The sequence below is a fragment of the Penicillium psychrosexuale genome, assembly GCF_028828465.1.
Source record: "Penicillium psychrosexuale strain IBT 29551 chromosome Unknown utg000004l, whole genome shotgun sequence".
Taxonomy (NCBI): Eukaryota; Fungi; Ascomycota; class Eurotiomycetes; order Eurotiales; family Aspergillaceae; genus Penicillium; species Penicillium psychrosexuale.
The window spans coordinates 7,596,558-7,617,089 of record NW_026643189.1 but is presented as its reverse complement, the minus strand read 5'-3'; the positions used below and the strand labels follow the sequence as shown (position 1 = coordinate 7,617,089).

Here is a 20,532-nt window from a genome sequence, read left to right as displayed (position 1 = left end):
GGGAAGTTTCAGACCGGCATACTACTACTAGTATTTAGAAAGAATAAGGCACAAAGGGGTGGAGACTCGGTCTAAATATGCACATAGATTAGATCCGACTAGAGACCGCAGCGGTGAAGAGATGTGGCCAATCAGATAACCCTTCGTAGATAATGCCGAAATATCCGCGCACCAATCACAATGCTTACTCGTATCAACCAATAACCGTGAAGCTGATAGCTTACCGCCTTTTATATACTTTTTTTTTCCTCCCTTCTTTTTTGGTTCCTGGCAGATTATTTCTAAATAGTCTCTTCTTGCCCCAGGTTCTCTTCCTTCGCTACCATTGAAACGAACCGCTCAGTCACTATGGCAAAGGCTTCCAGCAAGAAGACTTCGGTCAAGAAGGTAAGCTTCATTTACCTTCGATTGACATATCGATTGGCATGATCTACAAACAGACCTGACTGACAATGCCCTAATTTCACAGACTGATTCTTCCAAGACCAAGTCCATCCCCCCTCAGCTGATCGCCTCAGTCGCGGCTTTCTTGTCGGACAATTTTCCTCAGACTAGCATCGCCTTCACTAAGGAAGTGACAAAGTCGGGCAAGCAGAGCGATGCGAAGAATGTTCCCTCTCTTTTGGAACTCTTCCAAGCCTCGGAGCAGAAATCTAGCGTGAAGAAGTCTGCTAGCCCCAGTTCTTCTTCCAGCTCAAGCAGCAGCTCCGATAGTGACTCGGATGTTGAGATGGGTGAGGCCACTCGCTCGTCCTCTTCGTCTTCCTCTTCGTCTTCGTCTTCTTCCAGCTCCGATAGCGATGCGGATGATGAGGATGATGATGATAAGTCTCCTGCGGCTCCCACCCCCGCCCCCAGCTCCGATACGGCTCAGAAGTCTGCCGGAGTGAAGCGCAAGGCCGAGTCTAGCAGCGAGTCTAGCAGCTCCTCCGACTCCGACTCCTCCTCTTCATCCGAAGATGATAGCCCTAAGGCCAAGAAAGCCAAGACATCTCCCACCCCCAAAGAGACATCTTCCTCTTCATCTTCGGATTCTTCCAGCTCTGGCTCAGACTCCTCGTCGAGCTCCTCTTCTGGTTCTTCGTCTGATTCCTCCTCCGACTCTTCCTCTGACTCCTCTTCTGAGTCTTCCTCCGACTCCTCTTCTGAGTCTGAGTCTGAATCAGAGTCCGAATCTGAAAAAGAATCCAAGAAGGCACTGAAGAAGGCAAAGAAGACACCTCTCCCCGAGTCCGACTCCTCTTCTGACTCGGAGTCTTCTTCATCCGGCAGCACCCTCGCCGCTTCCCCAGAGACCGAGACCAAGCCCGAGACCAAGCCCACAAAGAAGGCCGTGGAGGCTGTGCAGACTACCTCCTCGAGCGCCAGCCCCGCTCCTGGCAACGGACCTACCAAGAAGAAGCACACCGGAGCTCGCCCTACCCCTCTGGCCCTCCTGAGTGAATTGCCCCATGACCACCCCTCGAACGACTACATGTCGTACGCCTATGCAGACCGTGCCTGGAAGGACCTGTCTGTGACCCGCGGCAAGGGATTCACCAAGGAAAAGAACAAGAAGAAGCGTGGCTCCTACCGCGGCGGCCCCATCGACATTGCCCCCGGCACGACCTCCTACAAGTTCGAGGACTAAACGACGACTCTTGCTTTTGCCACACGAACGTATTTTCTAGTTCATAATACCAGGCTATCGTCAGCATCTAATCCAAAAATTTGCCACCAAACCCAGGCTTTTTGTCTTGGATGTCGCTTTGCCGAAGGGAAGAATCGCTATCTTTTTGCTGCTGCAATATTTGCATTACGACTCCGGTTTGTTGCAATGGATCAATATGGACAGCCAGGGCTCTTATATCCCGCATCATTCTTTACCAATTTCACTCAGCATGGCGTATGGAGCTATGTACAAGGTCGTTGGACCCAAGATTTGCCATAGAATCTTTTTTGCTTATTAGCTTACATCATTCAAAAAGTTTGAAATCCGTCCTCGACGAACTCTCGAAGTATTTGCAATCCTCATGAAGTAGGAAATAACGTAACCTACGAACACAAACCCCTTCTAGCCCGATTAGTTTCTATCAAAAACAGTGTGATGTACTCCGTACAAAACAAGAGAATCCAAAATCCACAATCTATCCATCCTGCCTCCTCCAAGCCCCAGGCTCCTCCAAAGTCTCCCACCTACAATCCCAATCCGTATGCGTCCCACGAGCAGCATCCCCAGGCTCAAGATCCGCAAACGCGCGCTGAGTCCTCAGCTTAGAAGTGGTAGCGGAATCCTCGTCATCCGGGCGCTCATACCCAGCCAAATTGAATGCCTCGGCGTTCCAGCGCGGTGAAACCCCCGGACCCATGTTCACACCCAGGTCCAGATTATATTCGTACCACTCTTTCCCCGGACCGGTTAAGTCATCCGTAGACGCAAAGTCGAGCTGGACGACCCCGTCCACGATGCCCGTGTAGACGGTCGGCGAGGAGGGTGAGGGCGAGGACATTGTGTAGATGGGGCCGCGGTAGGGGCCTCTTTGGCGGGTGCGGACTGGGTGTGGAGTTTGTTGGGGGAATGTAGGGGGTGGTGGGTGGGAGAGGAATATGGAGAAGCCCTTTTAGGGCGGGGTTTTGGTCTTGTTCTGGGTGTGGTGTTGGCTTTGAATTGCGAGTCGGGTATTTGTGCATCGAGGTAACTGTATGTGTTGCACATGCGTAGGTCGAAGATTTTGACCACGGCTTCGCCGCCAGCTCCGGCTAGGAAGCGGTCATGGCCGAAGGCGTGGAGGCTGTAAATGGGATTGAGGTCCGTGGCGTCTTTGTAGGAGACTTCGGAGGGCCTTGAGGAGCGCAGGTCGTGAAGTCTGACGGTGTAGTCGTCCCAGGCGGTTAGAAAGACTTCGCCGGGGGAGCCTAGGTTGTGTTCATTGAGAGGCTCAATGGCGCCGATATTGGCCTTTGATTTAAGACTTGTAGAGTCGGTGTCTAAAGAACCGATTCCAATTGTTCGATATACAGAGACACCGTCTGGTGTGATTTTCGAGATAGACAAGGAGTTTTCCACATTTCCAGTTCCCACTGCAACTAGTGATGAGGATAGCAGTTTGGAGTAGTTGGTTCGTGACGAGCCTTCCAGTCGAAGCCATGTGAATGGCTCGATTACCTCGTCGTCAGTCTCGGTACGGTAGAAGGCGATGCTTCCATTTTCAAAATGAGCAGCCAAAGTAGAGTCTGTGCCACTGCTCAAATCTGTTTTATCGAGGCTGAGTCCAAATGATATGAACTTCTGCTTGTACTCGAAGGTTGCTTCATTGGGAGAGATGGCAAGGTGAACAATATCACCTCGGACCCGACCGAAGATCAGATGCTCCACGTGGGTATCGTTGCTGTATTGAGTCCCTGAAGACAAAAGATGCAGAGAACAAATGTCGTCATAGCTGCTAACATGATCAACATCATTGAACATAAGCCAGTCTTCTTGCGAGCGAATACCAGTTTGCTTGATCCTCATTACAAGCTGGTTGGCAGCACCCCAGGCAAGAACCTCTTTCCTATCAGCCCAACGCTGGCCATTCCAGATCTCGTAAGAATCAATTGAAGGTCTGTATCCGAGAGTCGGGTTATCTTGGCGAGTCACCTCGTGAGAACCGATTTTAGTCGCTGTTCCAGGTGGCACGACAAATCTTCCGATGATGGCTTTTCTGTCCAAGGCCCGCGACCTGGAGGTCAAAGCTCGTGCTGCATCTTTCCAGAATGGCGGTGTTTCGATATATGGGAATCTACTTCGCACAAACGCTCGGAAGATCCGAGAATTTTCAGCTGTGATAATGCCGTGCAGTCGGTGACATGTCTGGGACAGATGGGCCAATGCATTGGCAGTCGGGAGATGTGTTGCGATTTGATAAATGATCTCTGATGGGAGCTCGGAGAGCATTTTGAACGCGGAAGCCAGACAGGGATGTGAGAAGAGTAATTGTTTCGGGCTTTCAGACTATCGCCATCATTTGTTTTCCGCCGCTTTTATATGTTTTGCTGTTCATTGAGTGTGCTAGAAAGGGAAAGAGCTCCATTTGTTCAAGGACAAGTAGATTCGAGCTTCGCTTTATATTCAATTTCACAGTTGTCGACCGTCAAGATGTTGCAGGGCAGCAATTTCATACACAAATTGCCCCATGTGGGCAGTGGACCCGTTGCCTTATGACGTAAGCACATGGGCTCGCTTGGGCAGCTCAGCCTGTCCTCTTTTTTGTGCACCGAAAAAGCAATTATATAGACTGTGAGCTTCAACTTGAGTGACAAGACTATACTAACGTGTATAGTACTTTCTAACCCCAAAGGAAAAGGATCCGAAGGCACAGATGCAGCAACGTAGTCCATTATGTACGCTTATCTTATCGCATTCCCGGGGAAGTTGTAATGTCACAGGTCTCGTTGGACAAGACAAGTTTCCCTATCGAATCTAAAGGCGCATAGGCACTCTCCTCAGGGGAATTTGATTCACTGACTGTCCATCGGCAGATAACGAATCAGAGTGAGTGGAACTCGAACGGTATGGGGCTTGTAGGTTAATCTTGCAATTAGGGAACACACTCGGCACCACCTGTAATACACGGATGAGTGTTGGCTGGTCTAACAGCTAGTGGCATAGCCGCGTCGGCAATCCCCATTGTATACAACCCCGAGGTCCGGAGGGATTCCCAGCTTTTCTCATATTTGCAAAGTATCTAGATTTTCACCAACTATCTACAGTGGACGGTAAACACCGGCATTCACAATGGCTTACTCGATCACTGCACTTGCGGCAGCATTCTTCGCTGGTCTCATCTTCTACAGAGTGTTCATTTACCCAGTGTTTCTCTCCCCGTTGTCGAAGATCCCCAACGTGCACTGGAGTGCTTCCATCTCGCCTGTATGGATGCTATGGAGGCGCTTCACAAGCCGAAACAACCGGACGATTCAGGCCGCACACGAGAGGCTGGGTCCTATCGTTAGGTTAGGACCATCGGAGATCTCAATCAACTGTGTCGATGGAGGAATCAAGACAGTTTATGCTGGTGGATTTGAGAAGCATGACTGGTACCCACGAGTCTTCGGGTCATTTGGGTTAGTATAGACACCGATTAGCAGTAAGCAAAGTAGCTAACCATGAGAAACAGGACAGTGAGTATGTTCACCATGACAGGAAGCAAGACACATTCAACCCGAAAAAGGATGTTGTCCAACATATACTCCAAATCAACTCTGCAAACATCCCCTCATATGCGGGTAGTTTCAGATACAGTCATTTTCGATCGACTGCTGCCGATTCTTCAAGAAGTGTCAAAGTCTGGCAAATCCGTCGATATGCATGATCTAGACCAGGGCCTGACGATGGATTTCGTCTCTTCCTATCTATTCGGTTTGCAGAATGGCACTAATTACCTGCAAGACGATTCGGTTCGTAAGCACTGGCTTCACCTTTACATGTGCCGAAAGCCGTTCGAGTTTTATGCACAGGAGGTTCCATATTTGAATGGATGGCTGAGACGGATCGGTCTTCGTGTGATACCCAAATACTGCGACGACGCCAATGAAATGCTTGATGCTTGGGCTCTGGACCTATGCGATAGGGCAGATCAGATGATTTCGTCGACCGAGCCAGGCATCGAGCCAACTGTCTACAAGCAGTTGAAACAATCTCTGGACAAGCATTCCTCAAAGAATGGAGAAGCAAAGCTAGATAAGGCCCAGGAACGACTCGATATTGCTTGCGAGATGTACGACCAGCTGACTGCCGGCTTTGAAACGAGTGCTGTTGGTCTGACGTATTTGTTCTGGCAACTCTCCCGACACCCAGAAGTGCAGAACAAGCTCCGAGAGGAGCTACTCACTCTGAATCCCCCGATTTTATATCCAAAGACAGCCGATCTGCCACCAGCCAAGTCAATTGATAGCCTGCCCCTGTTGGAAGCGATCGTGACAGAGACCTTGAGACTTCATGCTCCGATCCCTGGCATTCAGCCTCGGGTAACGCCATCTCCCTCGTGCACTTTGGCCGGCTATCCAGATATCCCACCTAACACTAGAGTGAATGCGCAAGCATATTCACTGCACCGCAATCCGGAAGTATTCCCAGAGCCAGAAACCTGGCAGCCAAAGCGTTGGCTGGAAGCTGAAAACTCGCCGGCTGATTTGGAAGAGAAACGGCGGTGGTTCTGGGCGTTTGGGAGTGGAGGGCGTATGTGCGTGGGAAGCAATCTTGCACTGCAAGGTATGGATTTAAGAATTCCAATCATTGAATTATGCTGATTACCGCTTGGCAGAAATGAAATTGGCCGTGGCTGCGATTTATACCAACTTCCGCACCACGATTGTCAACGATGATAACATCGAGGCCATCGATGCTTACACCGTGAAACCGACAGGTGATAAACTGATTCTCAAGTTCGAGTCTGTCTGAGATATACCAGGAGGGGATCTTGCACGTGCAGCCATTGCTGCAAGCTGTATGAACTCAGAGTAGAATTAATTCGATCAACCGAAAAGTATAAACATTGCAGCTGAAAGAATAGGTGAAGGCACTAGCTTCCCGCCAGTTCATGCAATATCCAAGAGCGTAAAGTGGCTACGAATGATCGCAAATCGTGATCTAACAAGCTAGAATAGCCACAACCCCTGCCCCCGGTTTCGGTAGCACGGCCAAATTCGGCCTCTTCGGCGAGTGTAGTGTACAGACTCCTAATAGCCCGAATGCCCGAGGATACTAAAGAAGAGAATTGAGAGCTGCGAGTGGGTATTTGATCCAGCAAAGTTGGCCGTTCTTATAACCCTCACATCAGCCACAATCCATCAGGCACCACTAAAGAGGGATGGCAGTGGCATTAGATCGTGCTGACCTGGTGATAGACCATTAATAAGTGGAGGATCCATACACGCATATGTAAGGAAATAAGAGTTAATCAATTGTTCTTCCCATATAGTTGTATACTGTACATATAGCCAACTCCCATAGCCTCTGATGCAAAATAAGCTGACCAAATCAGAAAATCCTGATAAAGGCCAGAGTATTCGCGTAATAATGTATCAAAAAGAAACCCAAAACTCCAGGTGGACAGCTCGCTCCTGCTGCCAAGTCCGGATAGTCGTGCAAAGAACATTTTAACCGAGAACACCGTCCTTCTTCCGCGGGCCAACAACCTTAGGGTACATTCTCATGAGGTGGTAGTTGACGGTGTTCTTCTTCTGCTCCCTGGATTTCTATAGATGGGAATAACTTGTTAGAAGGATGTTGACAATAATGAAAAGAACGGCGGTGGATTATAACGTACCGGTGCATCCATGCACTTCCGCAATTGAGCCTCGAGAGCGGAGCAGCCCTCTGCGCCGTATCCAGCGGAAGCCCAGCAGTCTATAGCAACGCAAATTGTCAGTCGAGATTCAAGGTACTTCGAAGTCAGGGCGACGAGAAATTGATAGCGTCAATATCCCCAAGGAAGAGGAGCAAACATACTAAGCATAGAGGACATCACTACCACGCAGGGGTTCTGCTCATTCTGATTCGGCCGGCGGACACGGAGGTGGTTGATGGTGTTGAGACGCATCGGGTTGAGCCGGGTGGAGAGGGAGCCTTTGGGTGCCATGGTGGGCAATTATTAAGTTCGTAGAACTGGCAATAGAGGTATCAATTGGAACAAGAAGAGGCCGAAATGCCTTGAAGCGACCGTGTGCGGGATTGACGATGGGATACTGGCGCCGGCGACGGATCTTCGACAAACAAAATCCGAAGTTTCGACTCCGCGGAGGTAGATGACTAATCTTGGTCGCTCCCCCGGCCCTCTTTACCTACCTACCTCGATGGCTTGCCACCCTATTGACAAGCCCTGTACCTACACTCTTTTTGATATTGCGTTGTTGAATATGTCTGGGAGATACGGTTTGCCAACACAGTTCCGTGGCGTTTCTTCGGTATGCACCTTTAGAGCTCCGATAGCTCCCACTCCTAGGCGGTTCTCCGCAGCATGCCACCTGAATCAAACATCGCCCACGTCTACGGTCAAGACGGAGGATAAAGATAGTGAAAATGGCTCGAAAGAGGAAGAAAAAGATAGTCCGATGGGACGCCGTCTAGCTCAAATGACTGAAGATGCAATGCTAGAAGGTGGACGATCTGCGCGTCGCAACATCGAGCAAGCAGGGTTCTCGGAAGAACTGAAAAATAAGCTCGCAGAGCGCATTGCTGCTTCTACATTTAGGAGCCAGTATGCTGCTGCTCATTCTATAGTCGAAATGCCCGTACGTGATACTTATAATGTCCTACTGTCTAACAGCCACTAATCCACATTCCATCATCGCAGTCTGCGGCAGGGCAGGGCACACGAGAGAACGCCGCCGCTCCTCCATGGACAGGAACAGAGCGTGTTGAGGACACGACTCTGCGAATGCTAGATGACGCGAGCAAGCCAATCCGAATGCCTTACAAAATCCCCGACCCTGTGAACCTCAGAATCCCCCCGAAGCCGAAAAAGTCTCATGGAGAGCGAATCGCCGAAGCGAAAGAGCGCACCTCTACCTACACACTAAGTCGGGCTCCCGGGTTTTCCGAAGAGGAGCGCGAGCATATGCGCCGTGAGATGAGGGAGAACTTGACACCCGGGGCGTATTCCATGCCGATCTCGATCTCGGGTCTTTCGTCGCTGGCAGATGAGCGAATTCAAGATGCGATTGCACGTGGAGAATTTAAGAAGATACGTCGTGGGAAAGGTGTAAATACCAAGACGGACCACAATGCGACCAGCGCATTCATTGATACAACCGAATATTTTATGAATAGGATCATCCAGCAGCAGGAAATTGTGCCGCCGTGGATCGAGAAGCAACAACAGCTTGGCGCGGAACTCAATCGATTCCGCGAACGTCTTCGAGCGGACTGGCGGAGACATGCTGCGATGTTGATTGCGAGCAAGGGTGGGTCCTTGGACATACAAATGAAGCGGGCAAAAGCCTATGCTGCAGCCGAGACTCGAATGGCAGACAAAGCAAAGTTGGAGGCTTCGTTTGAAGAGGATACGTCCGTATCCGAGATCAACACTGATGGCCGGATTGTCTCCAAGCCAGAGACATCCCAGAGATCACCTACAACAAATGACAGCGAAAAAGCCTCCGAAGATCTAGCCCATCTTCCACCATTGCGAGACCCCGGATACCTCGCAATCGAACGTTCTTATCACGAACTCGCCGTGAAACAAATTAACAGTCTCACACGCTCATACAACCTCCAAGCTCCAGCCGCCGCCCACAAACCATATATCAATCTTGACCGAGAGCTCAACGCATGCTATGCTGCGGTAGCGCCTGACTTAGCAGAGGAAATAAAACGCCGAGCGACAGAGCGTGCGCGTCCGTCATCAACCGTTCCCCCGGTTTCTTCCATCAAGTTTGGGTCACTAGGAATCGCGCAGTCTGTACATGTTCGCGAAGAAGATCAGTCGAAGGGATACGGTATAAAAGAGCTGTGGCGCGATTTATTCACTAAACCCTGAAGACAGCAAGCGACAAAACAGAGAACTTTCACCCTTCTGTTCATCCTCTGTCAGGCTATATCGGAGATAATGATACACCAATAATGTGACGTAAAACATGAGCAATGGCACTCGAAATAAAACAGACAAAGCGGGTCAACACCACCTCCCGACCCTTCAATCTTTCCCTCGCAAAACTGGATTGGAATCTTCCGCTCTGCTACGAAAAGGTCTCCACACGGCGTGGCTTTCTCGTCAACCACAGAAAGCTCAAAGGGATTCCGACGACGCCGATGGTAGCAACAATACCAACCCCAAGCCCATTTATCAAAATGAATGTGGCAGCATCCATTGTCCTCATGCCAGCAGCGGCAGCAGGCAAGCCCAGCACCAAGCAGAGAATAGAGAGAGCAGCAACAATGAATGCTTTGGCGAGGCTGGACAAAAGTTTATGGTTAGCCATACGCCTGATCGCGGGCGGATCCGCGCAAAGACGTGATGCTTCCCGTAGATCTCGCCAGTCGAAGATAGCTGCGCTGACGCAGGTGAGAAAATGAAAGTACGTCCCGAAAGCGAGGAGAAGGAACGCAACCCCGATAAAATATGCCGCACATGGAGAGATGCTCATGTACATGCCCAGGTACCCATTCTTTGGATTCCAAACCTGGCAACAAGCCTCATTCCTAGCCCACAAGGGAATTTCGGTAGTCATGTTGCTGGCTTCGTCTCGCTTATGCATGGGGATGATGAAATGATGCCACGGGATCTTTGGGAAGTCTCCCGGGGGCCAGCCGGCTTGCTCAAGATCGGAATCGCCGAAGGGTAAACGCGAGATGACTTCCACGTCCCCGACCCAGATCTCGTTGACGGCGTTGCCTTGGTCGTAGAAATGGTCTGACTTCACGCCATGGACTGCGGATACTTTGTTGCCCATTCGTGCCTTGGACAAATTGATGTGAGATAATGGGGTGATTTAATGATTCTGGTACAAAGTAGTAATGATTCTTGTATAGAAAGAAATTGATGGATGATGAGGATGAGTTGGGCATCTTTCTCAGTTGACTGGGCAGGTAATCCTGAAAGCAGCAAAAAGGGAAGGTGCTTTGGTGTGTTCCTTAGTGAAGGAGATGGATATTCTTGTCAACCTCGAGGGTTTGCATCTATTCTATGGTGATTCGTCTGATCTCGATAGGAATGCTCGATAAAAATTGAATTATACTGTAGCATAATGTCATTCAGAGATACTCGTCATTACAGATAATTGCACTACGGCACTTGGGTATATATTTGAATGATAATATGCTTGATTTCAGACCAATGAAGTGTTCTTGAGTATCCATACTCTCATGTATCTCATATCTTATGAAAATGTTCTAAAATAGGTCAAATGGACTTTTGCGGCAGTTAGGGTTCTCTCCCCTGTGAGTGGTCGCCGCGATGTGATGATCGTGCATGAGGGCGCGTATTTCTGACCAACGACAAGGCTAAACTAGAATGCTTTGACCTGTGTACTGACTTTCTCTTCACTTCATCACATCCTATGCTTGCTTCTTATACGTAGCCCCTCCCTCTGTCGCCCCTCCTCTGCAACATGTATCACCCGCTCGTGTGAGATTCGACGTTTGAAATGTCGATCAGTGACTACGACTTTTGAAATTATTACTTCTCCTCTCCCCCGATCTCTTTATCATCCTGGCGGAAATGACTACCCCGGTTGTCTTCTTTTTGCCTATCCTTTTTACTGTCTTGATTGTACATAGTGCCTCGGTTCAGGCCCAGAAGGTCCAACGTGAATCAAAACCCGCTGCGCCCCCAACAGTGGACAAGCCATTACTAGCTATTCAAATTGGGAGCATTGCGGGCGCCTATGTGATCTTCGTCGCTGTCCTCCTAGCGCTACTTATCTTCGTTGGACGTCGCCTGCGTCGGACAGTTCAGTCGTCCAACTATACACTGCATATGGAAATTCTGAAGCCTGTCAGACCTCCTGTCAGCATGGATCCCAGCCCGATTTCTCCAATGTCACACAATCTCCCTAGTCCAAAATCAAGTGGATTCAGGTCCTGGGGGTCCTTGAACAGAAGTACCAGGCCGTCCCAACCATCTATGAACGGCAGCATGGTGACCATCGACGAGTCCATCGTCGCGAATGACCGTCAACGAGCCCAGCATGATATGGAGATGCTCTATGCGGCAGTTATGGAACATGACGCCCAGAAGGCTTCCGGAATTGATCTGTCGGTCCGCGAACAAGACTTCCACGCACAATCACCGGACAGTCAACTCACAAATCCATTCACTGATCGCGGCTCCCACGGCTCAGAGAACTCATTGGCGCCATTAGCTCCATTGAAGTCCCCCACCAAAGGATTCAACAGCTCCCGCTTATCCAAGCTCTTCAACTCAGGCTCCCGCGCCAATCCAGACCCGAGCAAAGTGCGCTCGCCGCGTCTGGCTATCCGCAAAATGCCCATCTCTTCTCCACTAGCCTCGCCAGCAGTGGCCACGCCTCAAGCCTATGTGTTCGAAAATCCGCCTCTTTCCCCGCGGATTTACAACCCCGGTCCTCCTCCAATGGTGCCGCAGCAGCATGAGAGTGAGTCAATCAGGCCCGCTCCTGGGCGTGCCCGCCCACCTGCGCCTCTCACTCTGTCTACCCCCTCCCCTTCTTCTTCTGTCCCGTCCAACCTGCCTTTCCGGGAGGCATACCCGCCGCAAAGTGCCCCGGCCACCAAGACCACTATCCTGGAACGACCGATGAAGAATCGGGCCGGTCCTCTCACGGGCATGGCTACGCCGTACAGTCCGTACATGCCATTTACTCCCGTGACACCTTTTACCCCTGGGCGCACAGTGACAAAGCGACAGCGGAAGCGGGAAGAGCGTGGGAATGGACTGCAAGTGTTGAACGAAGATGATTTGGTTAAGGATGACAATGATATCTGGGGATGAATGTGTCAAATTTAGTTTAGGCGTTCGAGTGCATTCGGTTCAATCCATCGTTTATCTATAGAGAACTGTCACACCTACATACACTGGCTGGATAGGTCTATTTCAGAATCTAATATCCTGCATAGCTCGTATCTAGATCTATATCTACATCTTCTCCTTCAAGTGTGTATTCCCTCTAACAATCGCCTCAGCAAAATCCGACCTCGTCCCGGCCTTCTCAAGACTCAAAAGTGTCTGAATAGTACACCCCCTCGGCGAAGAAATACTCTCCCTGACAACCGCTGGATGCTGTCCAGACTCCAACACAGCAGACAATCCCCTGATCCCCTGCAAAACCAACTCCATCGCATCCGCCCGCTTAAACCCCTCCGCAACACACCCATCCAGCAACCCCTCAATCGGCAGCGTCAACGTCGCCATCGTCGCGCCAACAAGCACAGTCGCCAACCCGATCTGCTCAGCTCCTAGGTACTTAACCGCACCGACATGCTTGAAAATCCACTCCGTAATCAGAACCATGGCTGGCGGGATTGACGGCGCCGGCGTTTCGATGATCGTCATCGACTGGCCGAACTGCGCGCCCATGTTCGGGATAGCTTTCATGAGGTGCGGTTGATCTGCGGCGCCGGGATCTGGGTTGATGAGTCGGGTTAGGGTTTCGCATGATTGGCCTGCGAGCATGCTGATGACGAGTTTCCCAGCGAGGGCGTCACGGACGCCTTCTTCGCTTAGAACGGCTTCGGCCATGAAGGGCTTGCAGCCGAGGATGATTACGTCGGCTTCTTGCATTGTTTGGACGGTTTGGTCAGAGACGATTTTGATTAGTTGTTGGTGCTGGGGGGCAATTGTTTTTTCGAGACGGGATGCAGAACTGGCTGTTTTTGTGCAGGCGATAAAGCGAGTTATTGGATTTGGTGTTGGGTCAGTGCTTGTGGCTGAGAATACGCTGTTTAGGAGGCCTTTAAGCACGGCGCCTCCCATGTTACCTTGGGGGTTGTTAGTGGTAGTTTTACTATGAATGTTATGTTTACTTACCGCATCCGATGAATCCAAGAGTCTGTCCTGATGCCATGATGTTCTGAATACCGAGAGAGACGGAGAGTTGATTGAGTTGAGGGGTTTGGCTATCTATTTGCCTCATATGCGATCTCGGGTGAGGTGTCCGACGTTGGCGGCAGCCGATGCCGAGATTTGTTTTTAATTATTTAAAATGGCAGAAGAATATGCTTAGAGGATTATCTTTTGAAGCTCTATTTGAGATGATACGCCAATTGCCCTCGAATGATTCCCCGTGCTTCTTTCCCCATGTCTATGCAAGATTACTTAGGATATCACCCATTGCTGGACGGAGGGTCAAATATCAAGCCCAATTTCTTGCATGAGTTATCTTCGAGACCTACAATGAGCACAAGTCCATTCATTCCATTATTCACAAATAATATCTGATCCTTGCCTCAGGCGCTAACTCCGCCTTAACTAACTAACTACAAGTGGCGTATAACAGATTACCGCATTGGGCTTGGCTTCGTGTTCCCCAATGCAGCAGGGATTCCCGCTATCTCTCCAATCTTCAATCTTTACACTCACTCCTTTTTTGCCTAAGACCCTCTATGGCTGTCAAGATCTAAGCCTGGACTTAATTGTCGAATGAACAACACTGTTGTCTTTTTTTATCGAGTTTGCTGATCGGCCCCGCTATTCCCCCACCTCACAAGTTGCAACTGTCGTCATCCTCGGAGAAGTCGACTTGCTCTTTCCGGCCGAGTTATTTTGGTGGAAAGTACTCCCGTACCTTGTCTCTTACTCCATTAGAATTCGTCGTCCGATAACTTGTGTGTGCAATAAGAGGCTGTAAGTTATTTCACTCTTATCTTGGCAGAGGCGCGGTTTGGACTTGGACTGTCTTGGCTAACTGGAACTTCTTCGCAGGTCTCAGACTTTCTCTCCCCTTTCCTCCACTACTCGTTTACACCTCTCTGTTTTTTTGTGTTTCCAGTACGAACCGCCTACATGACTCTCACCGTCCTCTCCCAAACTCAGCTCCGCGAGCTGCTGCACGCGCTCTCTCGCGACGAGATCCTTGAATTGCAGCGCAATCTCGGCGAGGCTCTACGAGAATACTCCAGTGGATCTCAGGAGGAAGGTTGCTCGGCAGCTTACCAACCCCATCGAACTGCCATTACTCGTCAGAATGGTTGCACCACCCTCTTCATGCCCGCCAGCACGGGCAAGACCATTGGCATCAAGATGATTTCCCTGCAGGACGGGGGCGCTGCTGGCTGCGCTAATGAACAGGAGACCGTGGATGCACAGGAGAAGGACCAGATTTCCTCGCGCAGACGAGGCTCTTTCCGGAACTCGGTGGCTTCCATATCCTCTGATTTGAGTGATTTATCTTTGGGCTCCCAAGAAGACAAGGAGGACACCACCAACAATGACAGCAGTGTGGCAGGATCAAGCACGGATAGTCCCACACTCCTCACTGGTTGTGTCAATCAGCAAAATGTCACTTCCAATATTTCTAGAACTCTTGGCGCTTGGCCGGGCGCAGGAACTCGTGACACATCGCCGCGCGGCAGTGTGACACTCCTAGACGACGAAAGCCTGCCATTCGCATTGATCAACGCCCATGAGCTGACGGCATTCCGCACGGCCTTGGCTTCGCTGATGATGTTCAACAGGCGCAAGAAGGTCCGCACTCTTCTTGTATTCGGAGCGGGCACCCAGGCTTACTGGCACATCCGCTTGTCATTGGTTCTCCGCGGTGACGACATCCGCCGGGTATACATTGTAAACCGTTCTTTCGACCGCGCAGCCAAACTTCTGCAGGATATCTATGGGCCTGAAAACAGCGAATGGCGCGGGGACGTCAAGTTTTCCGCGGTCAGTACTGATTTCGGCGAGTATAGTCGCATCTTGAAGGATCACGTGCGCAAGGCCGACGTGATCTTCTGCTGTACACCCTCTCCGGTGCCACTTTTCCCAGCGGAGTACCTCACCTCGAGCGAAGGCCGTCAAAAGGGCCGGTTGATTTGTGCGATTGGATCATACAAGGCACACATGGCCGAGATCCACCCAGATATCCTCCGAGACGAGGTCACTGTGCAGGGTCCACATAGACACTGGCACAAGCATATCCACCGCAGTGGTGTGATTCTAGTGGATAGTCTAGACGCTGCCATGAAAGAGGCGGGCGAGATTATTCAAGCCGGAATTAAACCGAAACAAGTTGTCGAGTTAGGCGAGCTACTGATGGTTCGTAATGCCGCTCGCGAAGCGGCGACCGTGGATGAGGAACAGAGCCTGCGTGAGTGGGCACAACGGGGGAATGTCATCTACAAATCGGTTGGACTTGGACTGATGGATCTCGTGACTGGCGGAGATTTGGTGCGCTTGGCGCGGGAGCGGAAGTTGGGGACCACCGTGGAGGATTTCTAAATGACTTTGGCGACTTGGCTTTGCACTTTGCCCTTTGCACTTTTAACGACTTTTGATTCGATACCTTTTTTTGCTTATTTTACATTGCTTTCTATTGGCCGGTCTTTTTTCTCTGGGCGTCTGTTGTTCCAGGGAAATTTCGAAGATCAACAGATCTCCCGAAGGTGCCACAATATCTTTAAATTAAGAGAAACTTGAACTGAAATACATGTCAGAATACACATGGTATGACTATCAAATAGCATTTGGAAGCTGGAAATGAGAACAAGGAACAATATCATCTCTATCATAGAACCTGAATATCAAAGTAAAAAGCTTGCACATAACCTCCAATGTTAGTGGGCTGATGGTCTGCGTCATCGGGTATGTAACCTCCAGGGCTCTCGGACAATCTTCCCTCTCGTTTCAAACGTTTCTCTGAGCAATCTCCCGCTGCGCATTACCAATCCAGCTATTGGTATTGGATATCTTGCCCTAGCTGCTCTAGCTGCTTTAGCTGCTGTTGGCGCACGAGTCTTCCCTTCCCCGCGCAGTGAGGGGCCAAGCAGCGATAAAAAAAAAGTCTGCTCTACTATAAGAAGCCTTATAACTCCCCAAAATACACCCCCCAGACATCCTCGCCATGCGCAACACCACCTGCTACTTGCCCAATGGCCTCTCCTTTAATGTATCGCCCGTTTTCGGGGGAGTCACCTTCAAATCCGCCGATTTCAACGCACAGAACTCCACCTTCCCCCCAGGTTGGACGATTATGATCAACACCGAGAAGGCGAGCAAGACAGATGAGCAAGGAGATGAACCAGACTCAGAGAAACCCCGCGACGGTGACGATAATTTTTCCCGTTTCACTACCCCCACCTTGGCCCGCGATTCCCTCTACATTTCCTATATAGTCAACCCACCATCAAGCGAGTTCAAGCCCGTGACCTCACCCACGCGCCAGATTGCCATGATGCTCTGGGCAACTCTATGGTGGTACTTCCACGAGCCCGAACCAGACCTGCACGTGGAGACCGTCGCATCGAGCATGACCCCGCGCGACGGACGACCAAAAGGCGTATGGCGGGTCAACATCAAGCGCGAAGGAATCTTCAAAGGCCGAAACCTCCTCCAGAAGCTCGAGCGCATGGGCCTAATAGCGACCGAAGACTCCTCCGTCGGCCTCCAGCCCATGGAATCCCGCGACTCAAGCAGCTGGTCAACGATGTTCGTCAGCCGGCGCAGCTTCTGGCAGCTCGACCCACGCCTATTCCTCTTCACACTGACGCCCCGCGGAGGCCGTCCATCAACACCTCCCTACCGGTCACGGAATTCGTCTCCCGCGTCGTCCGAGGGTCCGCCCCCCGCAGCGCCGCTAGTGCTCGCGCCCATGGAGGCAATCTTCCACACGGCGAATATGGGCCCATTCACCTCGGTAGGACCGTTTACGTCCGGCAGCCATCTACCAACATACTACCCGCCGCCGCCGATGCAGTTCACCTCCACGAACGGCGTGCGACACCCCGTGCGCCCGAAACCGCCGCACCAGGGCGAGGTCTTCTACGTGCGCTACGTCCCCAGCCTGAGCCAGTATCTCTCATTCCGCGTGGCGTTTGTGCCGATGAATCCCGGGGGTAGTGCTAGTCGGCCTGGGACGCCTGTTAGCACGACTGTGACGAGCATCACGCACCATCTCACCAAGAATATTTCCTCGGATCTGGACACGATGCACCGGTGGATGAATGTCCCGCGGGTGGAGGCGATGTGGGGTGAAGGTGGGGATAAGTCCGTGCAGGAGAAGTTCTTGCTGGCGAGTCTGACTAGCCGCCACAGCTTCCCTGTCATCGGGTGTTGGGATGGGAAGCCGTTTGGATATTTTGAGATCTACTGGGTCAAGGAAGATCGGCTAGGACGACTTGTGGACCACGTGGATAATTATGATCGGGGTATTCATCTGCTCGTTGGGGAACAGGAGTTCCGGGGTGCGCACCGGGTTGCGGTCTGGTTGAGTGCGTTGGTACACCACTGCTTCCTGTCAGATATGCGGACTGAATCTGTGGTGTTGGAGCCCCGGATTGATAACCTCAAGTGAGTTGCGGACGTTTATTACCAAGGAAAGGAAGATATATGCTGACCTCTTCCAGACTCATTAATTACCTCCAAGAAGCAGGCTTCTACAAAGAAGGCGAGGTCAGCTTCCCGCACAAGCACTCTGCCATTATGAGGATCAAGCGCGAGTACTGGGAAAGCCCGGCTCTATAGAGCTGCCACGGCGGCGATTTGCATTGAGACGATCACGAGTAACGAAACAGCTAGCATTGCCTGGATTTTGAAATTTCTTGCTATTTGACTTGCTGGCCATTTACTATGCCGTTAGCCCAATAGAACGACTGGTATGGTTATTGCTTATTGACAAGACCTTTGATTTCATCTTCTATCTTCTAGACTCCCTTCCCGAGGACCCATCGGAGCCTCTCGAAGAGACCGTCCTGCTTTGAAATAGTGTATTCCCGGCTGCTTGGTTGCAAAATGTTCGATACTTGGTCCGGAGGTTTCCCATCATCTGTTCTGAGGCTCAATCAATTCAGTGGATGGTAGATTGATCATCTATACAACTGACTAATGTTGATGGCTTCATGGAAATAAAGAAACAGAGGCCCTTAAAACTACAAAGAAAGGGACCTGTCAAGCTGCCTAAGCAAGAAAAAGCAATCCGCGCTCTTGCAACATTTCTACCTAGACTCATCTGATGTCGATTAGCAATAGCGATATATACCCCTGTGTAACTCATCCGGGGCTCTTAACGAGACCCGTAGAGGTATAGTAGATTCGCTAGACCCACATTCTCTCAACGCTTCATGGCCTGATTCAGATACCGTATTTCCCCGCTAATAGGGTCGTTGAAAGTAGCACTGTTTGTGTACAGAGAATCCAGGACTAGCTTCACTTCATGGAGGAGATCAGCTCCAAATTGGGGATATTGTTGAGCTAGGTCGGTAAATGTGTGCCGTTTGCCTTGGAGATACCAGCAAACGGAGGCTGCGGCTAAAGTACGGCGTACGGGATGGCCATTGCGTAGGAGAATTCCCGAAATAATGTCTTCTTCTCCCAGCCAACGGGTGTTCTTGTCGCTTGTGTCGAAATTTCGGTAGTATTCCTTGGCATCGGGATGTGGATTGGCAATAGCCTTCTTGATGTATCGGGCCGTTTGGGATTCTATCCTGGTAATCTGGTATTTGTCCGCGAGTCTGGCGAGCTCTATAGCGGCCGAAATACGCTTCTTGGTGTCTTTGATATCAAACTTGACAAAACGGAGGTATAGCCATTGGAGGAGGGCTTCCAGACTTTGCTTAGAGACAACGCCTTCCATTTCTTCTAGGTCCACTGTCTGCTCTTGGGCCTCTCGAAAATGACCTTCGAACATGGCTGTGAAAACTGGCGACTCCGCGCAGAGGAGTCCTTTGGAAATTGTGTATTCACAACCAATAGATTGGATTCGGATTTTAACAACAGGACCATGATAGAGTGGAAGCATCCTAGTTAATGAAGTGTTAGACAGCGTGGAAGCCACTCCCAAGTAAAGCCTACTTACGCTGTTGCGAAGGACTCAACATCTTCCTCAGATATCTCACTCATTTTCCTCTTCATAGGTTGACTGTTTGAAAGACCGGGGTTGCAAAGGAGAATGTTAACGAGAGATATGGAGATGGCTTTGTGATCTGAGCAAAGAGAGAAGGATTGAGGAAGCTACCTAAGCATCTGTGCCTGACAAACAAGGAAACAAAGCTCCAGGCAATCTTAGCACCAACTGCCAACGAATTCCTCCAATTTCGAAAACTCATAGATTCCCTAGTAGATTCCCTATATCTCACAATTCACCTCAATATCCGACCAACTTCCTTCTTTTTCCGCTAAAAGGGTCCGTGACCACAAACGCCAACGCAACGTAATTCAGTGTACTATATGACTAAAAAATATGTTTGCTAGGAGTGGATTGTAATCCAGACCTTGAATTTTCTATCTAGACTTCTTAAGATATGGGTATAGTAATTCCGATAGTGCGAATTTGTACGGAGTACGCGTACAGCCTTGGCATGTGTTGCCCCTGGTTGGCCGCGTGGATGATGGGCGATTTCTCTAGAGATAAGGAAGTTAAGGGTAGGATTGAGGCTCAGGATAAGGATGATTATTCGTAAGGGGAAGGGGGATGAGGGGGTATGAAGGGATATGCAATATAGGATCCTAGAAAACTACGCAAGGAGTGTTACTAGTACTATAGACTTCAGCACCGCCTTCAAAGGTCTCGACCCAAACCCAACCCAAAAGTCTAGGGGTATACGTACTTATGACTATGACCGTAGTGAGACGTATATTACAGTATTATACTGCGAGATCCAAAATCAAGTTAAGTTTCATTGTCCAAGTAGGAGGTAAGTACAAGGTACGTCGAGCGCGAGCAAAGAATTGTAAGCGTAGAGATTGTTGGATAGCATCCAGAGAATGAAAAACGAGTGAGACGGAAGACCACAAGCATAAGAAAGACTAGATGACAGACACACAAATGCCGACACGGGGCAGATGCAGTAACGAGTGGAATAGATGAGAGATGAAAAGGAAAAGGAAAAGACGAAAAGAAAGCAGAATGACAACTTTCGCGTAATCAGGCTCATACAGTGTTAGATGA

General features: G+C 50.2%; 11 protein-coding genes across 11 annotated transcripts; 6 read left to right on the top strand and 5 right to left on the bottom strand.

Moving 5' to 3' along the window:
- Positions 1-348: 348 nt before the first annotated feature.
- N7518_008752 (nucleolar and coiled-body phosphoprotein 1 family protein) lies at positions 349-1,630 on the top strand (the record flags this gene model as incomplete). Its single annotated transcript, XM_057189679.1, has 2 exons — positions 349-387; positions 470-1,630. 2 exons carry the CDS (start codon positions 349-351, stop codon positions 1,628-1,630), a joined length of 1,200 nt encoding a protein of 399 aa, XP_057041382.1.
- Positions 1,631-2,126: 496 nt separating this feature from the next.
- Positions 2,127-3,916, bottom strand: N7518_008751 (F-box protein; the record flags this gene model as incomplete). The annotated part of the gene is made up of 2 exons (XM_057189678.1): positions 2,127-2,597; positions 2,717-3,916. The coding sequence occupies 2 exons, from the start codon at positions 3,914-3,916 to the stop codon at positions 2,127-2,129; spliced, it is 1,671 nt and encodes a 556-aa protein (XP_057041381.1).
- Positions 3,917-4,756: 840 nt separating this feature from the next.
- Positions 4,757-6,421, top strand: N7518_008750 (cytochrome P450; the record flags this gene model as incomplete). Its single annotated transcript, XM_057189677.1, has 3 exons — positions 4,757-5,085; positions 5,139-6,232; positions 6,285-6,421. 3 exons carry the CDS (start codon positions 4,757-4,759, stop codon positions 6,419-6,421), a joined length of 1,560 nt encoding a protein of 519 aa, XP_057041380.1.
- A 698-nt stretch (positions 6,422-7,119) lies between these two features.
- Positions 7,120-7,601, bottom strand: N7518_008749 (mitochondrial 37S ribosomal protein mS37; the record flags this gene model as incomplete). Its single annotated transcript, XM_057189676.1, has 3 exons — positions 7,120-7,218; positions 7,290-7,369; positions 7,472-7,601. The coding sequence occupies 3 exons, from the start codon at positions 7,599-7,601 to the stop codon at positions 7,120-7,122; spliced, it is 309 nt and encodes a 102-aa protein (XP_057041379.1).
- A 277-nt stretch (positions 7,602-7,878) lies between these two features.
- On the top strand, positions 7,879-9,500 carry N7518_008748 (DnaJ family domain-containing protein; the record flags this gene model as incomplete). Its single annotated transcript, XM_057189675.1, has 2 exons — positions 7,879-8,253; positions 8,316-9,500. The coding sequence occupies 2 exons, from the start codon at positions 7,879-7,881 to the stop codon at positions 9,498-9,500; spliced, it is 1,560 nt and encodes a 519-aa protein (XP_057041378.1).
- Positions 9,501-9,699: 199 nt separating this feature from the next.
- On the bottom strand, positions 9,700-10,413 carry N7518_008747 (uncharacterized protein; the record flags this gene model as incomplete). Its single annotated transcript, XM_057189674.1, has 1 exon — positions 9,700-10,413. The coding sequence occupies one exon, from the start codon at positions 10,411-10,413 to the stop codon at positions 9,700-9,702; it is 714 nt and encodes a 237-aa protein (XP_057041377.1).
- Positions 10,414-11,180: 767 nt separating this feature from the next.
- Positions 11,181-12,431, top strand: N7518_008746 (uncharacterized protein; the record flags this gene model as incomplete). Its single annotated transcript, XM_057189673.1, has 1 exon — positions 11,181-12,431. The coding sequence occupies one exon, from the start codon at positions 11,181-11,183 to the stop codon at positions 12,429-12,431; it is 1,251 nt and encodes a 416-aa protein (XP_057041376.1).
- A 144-nt stretch (positions 12,432-12,575) lies between these two features.
- N7518_008745 (pyrroline-5-carboxylate reductase) lies at positions 12,576-13,503 on the bottom strand (the record flags this gene model as incomplete). Its single annotated transcript, XM_057189672.1, has 2 exons — positions 12,576-13,417; positions 13,467-13,503. 2 exons carry the CDS (start codon positions 13,501-13,503, stop codon positions 12,576-12,578), a joined length of 879 nt encoding a protein of 292 aa, XP_057041375.1.
- Positions 13,504-14,441: 938 nt separating this feature from the next.
- N7518_008744 (putative proline utilization protein PrnX-like) lies at positions 14,442-15,869 on the top strand (the record flags this gene model as incomplete). Its single annotated transcript, XM_057189671.1, has 1 exon — positions 14,442-15,869. The coding sequence occupies one exon, from the start codon at positions 14,442-14,444 to the stop codon at positions 15,867-15,869; it is 1,428 nt and encodes a 475-aa protein (XP_057041374.1).
- Positions 15,870-16,491: 622 nt separating this feature from the next.
- On the top strand, positions 16,492-18,110 carry N7518_008743 (uncharacterized protein; the record flags this gene model as incomplete). Its single annotated transcript, XM_057189670.1, has 2 exons — positions 16,492-17,936; positions 17,993-18,110. The coding sequence occupies 2 exons, from the start codon at positions 16,492-16,494 to the stop codon at positions 18,108-18,110; spliced, it is 1,563 nt and encodes a 520-aa protein (XP_057041373.1).
- Positions 18,111-18,696: 586 nt separating this feature from the next.
- N7518_008742 (BTB/POZ domain-containing protein) lies at positions 18,697-19,484 on the bottom strand (the record flags this gene model as incomplete). Its single annotated transcript, XM_057189669.1, has 2 exons — positions 18,697-19,384; positions 19,441-19,484. 2 exons carry the CDS (start codon positions 19,482-19,484, stop codon positions 18,697-18,699), a joined length of 732 nt encoding a protein of 243 aa, XP_057041372.1.
- Positions 19,485-20,532: the final 1,048 nt, after the last annotated feature.